This window comes from Oncorhynchus mykiss, chromosome 9 (genome assembly GCF_057628025.1).
Source record: "Oncorhynchus mykiss isolate SJ-2025 chromosome 9, ASM5762802v1, whole genome shotgun sequence".
Lineage (NCBI taxonomy): Eukaryota > Metazoa > Chordata > Actinopteri > Salmoniformes > Salmonidae > Oncorhynchus > Oncorhynchus mykiss.
The window spans coordinates 15900803-15911264 of NC_143030.1; the positions used below are offsets into that span (position 1 = coordinate 15900803).

The window sequence follows — 10462 nt, forward strand, 5'->3', positions numbered from 1 at the left end:
TTGGTAACACTTCCTTATTTTCCCTTGACTCCAACCCCATTCGGTGCATTGAACGGATGTGGGTGGAGCAATGTCTATATAAGGTTGCAAATTACAAACACTCACAAAAGCTCAGACGAAGGCCTTGAGGCCGATATGTAAAGGTTAATAAATAGCAGGGATACCAGCAAGAGCAGTGTGCAGGTTTCTTAAGACAGAATCCACCAGGAAATGCTTATGATTGTAAGAAAAATAGACATCACATCAATTCCTTTGTCTGTTCATTACCTTAGTGACAAACTCCTTCTGACTGCACAGCTCATTCAGGTACTCTGTGAACGAGCCTTCCCCATCTCCTCCTCCCTCCTCTTCCTCATCATTCTTCTTCTCATCCCCCTCTTCCTCTTGATTTCTGACCTCTAACCTCTCCCTGACCCCGGTGGGGTCAATAAGGAGGGCCTCCATGGCTGCAGTGTACTCCCCGAGGGCACGTTCCTCCAGGACCTTAAGGAAAGAAGAGAAATTGTTGCCTTTGTTTAACATTCTACACAGCCATGCCAAATGAATAAAGTTTAACTGCAACTAAAGCATCTGACAAGAGTGACTGGGTCCTTTTGGGACAGTCTCTATATCCTACAAGTGTAGCTTCCAGTAACTTTTGTCAATACCTTGATGTCCACTTTCCCTAGTCGGCGACCACGGGACACTCTAGGACCACTGCCACTCTTAGTGGCCCTCTGAGTTTTGTCTTTGGCTTGGTTAACTCTTGTGTTGCATTTGGTCTCTGTCTCTTTGGCTGACGTGGTGGCACTGCTCTTCCCCGTGTAACCTGCCGAGAGGGGAGAGAAAGAGGGAGAGAAAGAGAGAGAGAGGGGAGAGAGAGAGAAAGAGGGAGAGAAAGAGAGACCATCATTAAGTTGCCACACCATGTAGCTTCATTCGTTGATACAAATGATTAATTCACTTTTTGGTTAATCACTTTAACTATATATATAATTAACTATACACTACCGGTTAAATGGTTTAGAACACCTACTCATTCAAGGGTTTTTCTTATTTTTTTTATGTTCTACATTGTAGAATAATAGTGAAGACATCAAAACTATGAAATAACACATATGCTAAACAAAAAAGGGTTAAACATATCTAAATATATTTTATATTTGAGATTCTTCAAATAGCCACCCTTTGCCTTGATGACAGCTTTGGACACTCTTGGCATTCTCTCAACCAGCTTCATGAGATAGTCACCTGGAATGCATTTCAATTAACAGGTGTGCTTTCTTAAAAGTTAATTTGTGGAATTTCCTTCTTAATGCATTTCAGCCCATCAGAAGATAGCCCTATTTGGTAAAAAACCAAGTCCATATTATGGCAAGAACAGCTCAAATAAGCAAAGAGAAACGACAGTCCATCATTACTTTAAGACATGGTTAGTCAATCCGGAAAATGTTGTGAAATTGCTGGTGACCTATTGTGACCTCTCAGTGGTAGTTAGCATGCAGGAATCCTGACCTTTCAACTCAGCCTGGGCTCCACTCTGACCTGACGGTGACCTTTGTATGACCTTTGACCTTTCCTTAGCTGTCACCTCCTCCACCTCAAGCTCCACAAATCTAGAGTTGATCAAGCACACACACACACACACGCATGCACACACACACACGCATGCGCACACACACACACAAGCACACACACAAGACACCTCAAATGACACCCTATTCCCCAACATACTTTAACGTGATCAAAATGTATGTGCACTACTATATTGGTACAATATTATGAGAAACAACCAGAAACTGAGCATCAATTACCAGGTCGTCCCATTCTCATGTTTCACATGCATAGTGCTCTAATTTTGACTGGGCCAATAGGGCTCTGGTCAAAAGAAGTGTATAGTATATACTACCACTTTATTTTTATTTATTTTTTATTTCACCTTTATTTAACCAGGTAGGCAAGTTGAGAACAAGTTCTTATTTACAATTGCGACCTGCCCAAGATAAAGCAAAGCAGTTCGACAGATACAACGACACAGAGTTACACATGGAGTAAAACAAACATACAGTCAATAATACAGTATAAACAAGTCTATATACGATGTGAGCAAATGAGGTGAGATAAGGGAGGTAAAGGCAAAAAGGCCATGGTGGCAAAGTAGATACAATATAGCAAGTAAAACACTGGAATGGTAGATTTGCAATGGGAGAATGTGCAAAGTAGAAATAAAAATAATGGGGGTGCAAAGGAGCAAAATAAATAAATAAATAAAATACAGTAGGGAAACAGGTAGTTGTTTGGGCTAAATTATAGGTGGGCTATGTACAGGTGCAGTAATCTGTGAGCTGCTCTGACAGTTGGTGCTTAAAGCTAGTGAGGGAGATAAGTGTTTCCAGTTTCAGAGATTTTTGTAGTTCGTAGGATATAGGGTGCCATTTAGGATGCACCCATGGCATTTAGGGCCACAAACAGCATGTTTTGACAAGTTATGTGACAAGTGTTTGTAATCTAATTACATTCAGAGATACTAGAGAAAGAGGAGCTGATCGAGGGAGGAGCTGATCGCAGACGACAGGAAACAGGGGGTGTAGAACACGCCCCCATCCACATTGACTGGGCTGCAGTGGAGCGGGTCGAGAGCTTCAAGTTCCTCTGTGTCCAAATCACAAAGGACTTAAACTGTTCCACACGCACACGCGCACAGTCGTGAAGAAGGCGTGACAGCGCTTCTACCCCCTCAGGAGGTTGAAAAGGTTTAGCATGGGCCCTCAATTCCTCAAAGTTTTACAGCTGCACCACTGATAGTATCTTGACTAGCTGCATCACTGCTTGGTATGGCAACAGCACCGCCCTCGATTGCATGGCGCTACAGAGGCTGGTGCAAACAGCCCAGTACATCACTGGGGCTGAGCTCCCTGCCATCCAAGACATCTATATCAGGCGGTGTGAAAGGGAGGCCAAGAAAGACTCCAGCCACTCAAGTCATAGACTGTTCTCTCTGCATCTGCACAGCAAGCAGTACATCAAGTCTGACACCAACAGGCTCCTGAACAGCTTCTATCCCCAAGCCATAAGACTGCTAAATATCTAACAAAATGACTACATGGACAATCTGAGTTGACCCTTGTATTTACATGTTTCATTGCACACTCACTGGACTCTACACACACACACACACACACACACACACACACACACACACACACACACACACACACACACACACACTTAATTTGCTCACACACGCACACAATTTGCTCACACACATTTATACTGACTCTACACACACGCACACGGACTCACATACAATCATCATATACACTGCTGTTACTGTTTATCATATATTCAGATGCCTAGTCACCTTACCCCTATACATATCTCCCTCTATCACTCCAGTATCCCTGCACATTGTAAATATGGTCTTGGAACAGACCCTGTATATATATATATATATACTGAACAAAAACATAAATGCAGCATGTAGGCTGTATCACATCAGGCCGTGATTGGGAGTCCCATAGGACAATTGGCCCAGCGTCGTCCGGGTTTGGCAGGTGTAGGCCTTCATTGTAAATAATAATTTGTTCTTAACTGACTTGCCTAGTTAAATAAAGGTTAAATTAAAAATTAAAAAATGCAAAGTGTTGGCCCCATGTTTCATGAGCTGAAATAAAAGATCCCAGAAATGTTCTATACGCACAAAAAGCTTATTTCTATCAGATTCTGTGCACACAATTTTATATCCCTGTTGGTGAGCATTTCTCCTTTCCCAAGATCATCCATCCACCTGACAGGTGTGGCATATCAAGAGGCTGATTAAACAGCATGATTGTTACACGTCTGACACCAGCCACCCGGACAGCTGATGAAACCGAGGAATATTTATGTCTGTAATAAAGCGCTTTTGTGGGGAAAAACTCATTTTGATTGGCTAGGCCTGGCTCCCCAGGGGGTGGGCCTGATCCCTCCCAGGGTCTCCCATGGCAGAGGCCCTGTCCAGTCATGTGAAATCCATAGATTAGGGCCTGATCCCTCCCAGGGTCTCCCATGGCAGAGCCCCTGTCCAGTCATGTGAAATCCATAGATTAGGGCCTGATCCCTCCCAGGGTCTCCCATGGCAGAGCCCCTGTCCAGTCATGTGAAATCCATAGATTAGGGCCTGATCCCTCCCAGGGTCCCCCATGGCAGAGCCCCTGTCCAGTCATGTGAAATCCATAGATTAGGGCCTGATCCCTCCCAGGGTCTCCCATGGCAGAGCCCCTGTCCAGTCATGTGAAATCCATAGATTAGGGCCTGATGCATTTATTTAAATTAACTGATTTCCTCATATGAACTGTAACTCAGTAAAATCTTTGAAATTGTTGCATGTTGTGTTTAGATTTTTGTTCAGTATAGCTTAAATACTTCTCGTGTTCTTATTTTTTATTTCTCATGTGTTTTTGTTCTACCTTGTGTTATTTTCAGTACTACATTGATATTGATTACTGCATTGTTGGGTTTAGAACTCGCAAGAAAGGTATTTCACTGCACTTGTGCATGTGACATTAAGACTTGAAACTACTAATTTAAATGGAATCTAAATGGATAAATAAACTCTTTCCACATGATTCATATCTTTATATCTTCAGTAGGGTATCTTTGTTAGTAGCCTTCAATGTAATTCCACAATGATGCAGTTACCCACTTATTTGATAATCTAATCAAACATTCCATCTTTTATGAGAACATTCTGTTGACGTTAACACGAAAAGAACATTTAAAGGAGCAATCTGGGGGATGGAATCAATGGCAATATCAGTATAAAAATGGATGAACCAATCCCAGATTGCTCTTTAGGTGCAGAGCTATGGGAGTTACAAAACTGTACAAACTGTGAGGGTAATAATTGGATGGTATGTCAGTGTTAACACTTCTTTCAAAAGTTGTTTGTGTGTCTTAAAAACTGTGCCAAAGTTGAATGACATCTTGTGTTTTGTGAGGACACACACAGACACACTGACTGACTGACATGCACACACGCACCACACACACACACTGTGGACTCACTTCTGGGCCAAGTGATAGTACTCCATACGGTCGTAGTTAGAGAGCTTCCCCCATTCTCCCACCGCTATACCGATGCCCTGGGTGAAGAGGAGCGAGGGGTACTTGAGACAGAGGGAACGAATCACTGGACTGAAGAGAGAGACACACACACACACAGGGTTAGGGGTAGCACGGTCAATAACTATGTAGCCAAAACTGTAACAAAACCCTCTACAACTCTCACTCGCAGGTCCTCTACTCAGAGACTATTAGTTTTCAAGTTTTAATGTCACATGCACAAGTACAGTGAAATGTCTTTCCTGCTAACTCAAAACCCTACAATGCAGTAATCAATAACAGTGTAATACTATTAATAACAAGGTAGAACAAGAACACAATATATAAAAATATGAAGAACACAAGTATCAAGTAAGCATACTATATACAGGGTCGGTTCCAATACCATATTTACAATGTGCAGGAATACTGGAGAGATGGAGGTAGATATGTATAGGGGTAAGGGTACTAGGCAACAGGATATAAGATTAACAGAGTAGCAGCAGTGTAGAGTGTGTGTAGAGTCAGTATAAATGCATATTATGTGTGAGTGAGCAGATGATGGTGTGAGTGTTTGTGTGTGTTGGAGTGACACTGTGTGTGTGAGTGTGTAGGGCCCTGTGAGTCTGCATAGTGACAGTGCAAAAATGTAAATAAAAGGTCAATAAGATTCAAGGTTTCTATTTATATTAAGTTATTACGTGGTAATAAAGACTGTATTACCAAAACAATACACAGCACCAAGTCACTGAGCAAGAGTCTACATGAAAACTAGCTAAACAAGAATAGTTAAGGGAAAGGGGGATGGAAAGTGCCCTATAGTGTGCACTCATTTTTGTCCAGGGCTCTATGAAAAATAGTGCACTACATAGGGAAAAGGGTGCCATTTCAGACGCAACCTCAAAACTCACATGAAGAAGCAGGCCAGGGCCTCTGCGTCAGGCCCACTGTCGGGGTAGATTTTGCTGGCTATGTCTCGGAGGTTCTGCCACCACCTGTAGTTCTCAAACATCCCCCGGGAGGAGGAGCCCTCGCTGCGACACCAGGCCTGGGGAGGTGGGGGCTGGCTGGGGATAGAACCAGGGATGGAACCAGCCATCCCAGGGAGATGACCAGGTAAGCCTGGGCCGAGCTGGAGGTCCGGTGGTGGTTGGAGGTGGTTCGGGCGTAGCTGGGGGGCCAGTGAGAGGAAATTAGTCCTCGGTTGGGGGGTCATTGAGGGGTGATTAGGGCCTGGTTGAGGGCAGTTGTGGTTCATCTGGGGGTGATATGAAGGAAAGTCTGATGGGAGATCCAGGGGAGGGCAGCTAGGGATAAGGATTGAGTGACAGATCATCGGACAAGGGCCATTCGATATGGATGGAGACTGCTGAGGCCGCATGGGTGAATATGGTAGTGATTGTATGGGTGGAAAGTATGGGAGAGACTGAGACTGTGGTTGCAGACATCGCAGGTGGGAACTTTCAAGGATTCTGTCCCTCCCCTGTGAGTCAGACTGCAGAGTCTCTACACCTGGTTCTTGTCGGATGTATGCTGCTGGATACAATATGGCCAGAGAAGAGAGACCGGGCTCAGTCTTGACAGTCAGTGAGACTGGGGCTGGCTGTTCTGGCTGTAGGCCTGTCTGTGCTGGGTCGGATTGATGAGGTGGCACCGGCTCAAATTCCTGGGAGTTTAGGTGAGGGAGAGGATCATTAGCCTGTATCTGGACCAGTTCAGGACATTTTTCTATCTCTATCTGAAGTGGCTCTGAGGCAGGCATGGGATTTTCAGATCGCATCCCATTGCACAAGTCTGGTTGTCCAACACATGACACTGAACATGATACAGCTGGAGAGGCCAGGTCAACCTCAGATTCAGACATAGAGGTCAATGCTGTGGCCGGCTGCTCTGAAGGTATCTCGGCTGGGTCGGGCTCCCCTTGGAGCTCAGGCGGTGTCTCTGTTGTAGATCTTGGGTTTTCTGAGTCTGTGTCAGGGCTTGGGTCTGGCCCTAGCTTCGGCGTAGCCTCTAGCTCTCTGGAATCTACGTGAAGATGAGGAGTAGGCCTGGGCATAGACACCAACTCAGGGTCTGGTTCCAAGTCTATTTGAGGTGGTTCTGAAGCAGATATGGGATCCTCAGAGCCCCTCATGTCATATGGGTCTAGTTCTGGTCCTAGACACAGTGCTGTCTCTGACACAGTTGTAAAGGAGAGATCAGTCAGCAGGATCAAACCTGGGACTGGATCTCGCTGCTCTGATGGTTTCTGTGCCGAGTCGAATTCCTCTTGTGTCTGACATGGAACTGAGTCAGAGTTTGTGTTTTCAGGGTCCACCTCAGGGCATGGGGCTGTCTCCAGCTTCAGAACTGACTCTGATTCCTCAGGGTCTATGTCAGGAAGTGGAGAAATAGATACCGTCTGAGCAGGGTGTGATTCCCATAGTATCTGAGGTGGTGGCTCTGACTCAGACATGGGCCTTTCCGAGTCCACCCCACAGTCTGGGTTTGCTCCCTGTGCCGTTACAGACTTTGATTCATCCGGGTCTGTATGAGGAAGAGGAGTTGATATGGATGCTGTCTGTGTATCGCCAAGGTCCATGGGAGATGATGTTCCTTCTCCTTCCTCCTGGGGTAAAGAAGTGGGTTGTGGGGTTGTTTCCAAAAGTGGATCGGTCTAGAATTTGAATTTTTGCACCTGCCAAAACACATAGTATTTGATATCATGCTAAACTTACTGTAACTTTGGGAGTGTCTGTTTAGTGAGGGTCAGTGAGCGTCTCAATCTCTCCCTGAAATAGGACTATTACAACTAGTCTAGCTCAAGGATGGTCTCTTTGATGTCATGGGGCGGGGAGAAGTATTGCTATTTTATAAATTAATTTCATGCAATTCTACTCATTTTGCCATTTGCAGTTTTACAGCTAATTTCCTGTAATTCTACACATTTTGCCATAGGGTGGAGGCAAATGATTGCAGTTTTTAATATGATAACTGATGATCAATGGGCCTCACCCTGGTCGGTAATTCGACCATGCTTACTAGGTTACAAGTTTAGATAGCTGGCCGCTTGAATAATTGACCAATCTAAAAAAAATGCTGACATGGGCTAATTGAGTGACTGCTAATACGCAACCAAATTTCGAAATTGCACCTTGTGTATTCTATTATTCTAACTAGTAACATTAAATTGATTCGTCCTCGTCCCAGTCCCCCCGGTTGGACGAGACCCGGACTGAGTCGTCGCCCTCCACCCCGGACATCACTGATCTAGCTGCATCGAAAACAACTATGTAAACTATGTAATAAAGCTAACTTTGTAAGTGTCATAAACTATCACAGACAGGCCTCTTATGATAGAGACTGGCGAATCTGATGTATTTAAAGCCAGCATAATAGGGAAAATACATTGATATCCCACTGGGTAATTTGATTAATCATCAGAAAAACTAGAGAAGCTATATATATATATATATATATATATATATATATATATATATATATAAACTCACCTGTTATGGCATTTGTTTTGGACGATGTTTTGCAATCTGTGCGCACACGCAAATTATCATTTTGCATTTTTCGTTCATTTTGTTTCGAAAATAAACATTTCGAGTTCTGATTCTAACTCAGATAGTTACGATGATCAAACATTATGGGGACAAAAAAAAACTATTTTTTAAACAGAACATTATAATAATGTTGTACAGACTGTGTTTATAAACTATTATAATACGAAAACTCTTTCAAGTATGAGGACTGCAAATAAAACTCATTTTCCCGATTTGCTTTGCGGAAGAGCTATCCTTTTGCTTACGGATATCCGCTTTTTAGTTTCTACCAAATGAGAAAAAGTTGCACGTGGAGCGCAGGAACGTTACAGATATATTTTCTGTAGAATAAAAGTGAACAAGTCCACTTTGGTCGGTGCAGTAAATTTGTTTATAACTTAAAAAGCACAAGTTATTTACCACGATGTTCCTGCAATTCTATTTGAACGAGAATGGGGAGAGAGTTTACACATTGAAGGTATGTTTAGCAAGCTACTTTTTATTTATTTAATTTAACTACTGTACTGTAACGTTAGCAGTATTCAATGTGGAATAGAATCGTGTCTGCTCTATACACATTGGCTACATTTTCAGTATTTTAATGCATTTTTCACGGAATGTGTTATTACATTGTGTGTATACCGTTATATGGTTTTATTGTAACTAGATCCTGATTTAAATAGCTAGTTAGCTAACGTTAGTGTTTTTATGTCCTGCTTAGATGGCACGTCAACTAATTACACAATTCATAATCTTCTCTAAGGATTGGTACACGTATCCAAACAACTTATTTTTCTGACCCTACAACTTGTATGTAGAAAATGGGCCTGTCCAACACTAACATCCTAGCTATGTGACAAGTTATACAAGGCTACTTGTTCATACTATCTGTTGTCCAGTGTTAATCTGCATAATTGTAATTATTTGCCTACCTCATGCCTTTTGCACACAATGTATATATAGACTCCCCTTTTTTTCTACTGTGTTATTGACTTGTTAATTGTTTACTCCATGTGTAACTCTGTGTTGTCTGTTCACACTGCTATGCCTTATCTTGGCCAGGTCGCAGTTGCAAATGAGAACTTGTTCTCAACTAGCCTACCTGGTTAAATAAAGGTGAAATAAATAAAATAAAAAGTCTTCTCACCCCTCTTTCCTCACGTTCTCCCATGGCGTGGCTCAACAGAAGGTGGATCTATTGGGCCAGCCCACCAGCTCTGCCCATCCTGCCCGCTTTTCGCCTGATGACAAGTTCTCCAGGCACCGGGTGACCCTGAAGAAACGCTTCGGCCTCCTCCTGACCCAGCAGCCTAGACCCATACTATGATTGAAGCATGGAACAACACTTTCCCAATAACTTATGGCTGATTAATGCAATATGGCTGACCCAAACTGTAGGCTTGGATATTTTTTTTCTTCACATTGTCCTTTCCAGCATGCTGTGATATGTAATCAGTACAGCTCAGCTTTGTCATGTATGTGTGAATCAGGCTTTGATTCACACATTATCAATTGATTTGAGAGGCTCGCTCCTCCATTGTTTGACAGACATGGGCCAAAGGGGTGTCGATGGCTATTGTTTGTTGACATCTGTTTAGGATGTTCGCTTGGGGCTAGCCTGAGATATCTGCTTGTGAAAGTCTCAGGCTGGCACCTATATAGGTTGTTTGATCTGCTAGAATGATTTTTTAAATTTAGTTTGTTTTATTTCTGTCTTGTTTACAGAAGACTTATAATTTTGGACATCACATTCTACATTGTGATTCTCCTGTAATGTGGTTTCAGAGCTGTCAAATTGAGGTGTACTATTGTCAATATGTTCTGAAGATGTCTTGGAGATGGAGAATAAATGAAATGTGGAAAGTACATTG

General features: G+C 43.0%; 2 protein-coding genes across 2 annotated transcripts; one reads left to right on the top strand and one right to left on the bottom strand.

Moving 5' to 3' along the window:
- Positions 1-141: 141 nt before the first annotated feature.
- On the bottom strand, positions 142-8076 carry LOC118966159 (uncharacterized). Its single transcript, XM_090185677.1, has 7 exons — positions 8056-8076; positions 5973-7717; positions 5026-5154; positions 1495-1595; positions 1211-1213; positions 648-808; positions 142-483 (listed from the first exon to the last, which is right to left on the bottom strand). The coding sequence occupies exons 1-7, from the start codon at positions 8074-8076 to the stop codon at positions 244-246; spliced, it is 2400 nt and encodes a 799-aa protein (XP_090041803.1). The 3' UTR covers positions 142-243.
- Positions 8077-8969: 893 nt separating this feature from the next.
- nola3 (H/ACA ribonucleoprotein complex subunit 3) lies at positions 8970-10456 on the top strand (the record flags this gene model as incomplete). The annotated part of the gene is given in 2 exon segments (NM_001160680.1): positions 8970-9069; positions 9778-10456. Coding segments are annotated over 2 exon segments (195 nt in total). The 3' UTR covers positions 9919-10456.
- Positions 10457-10462: the final 6 nt, after the last annotated feature.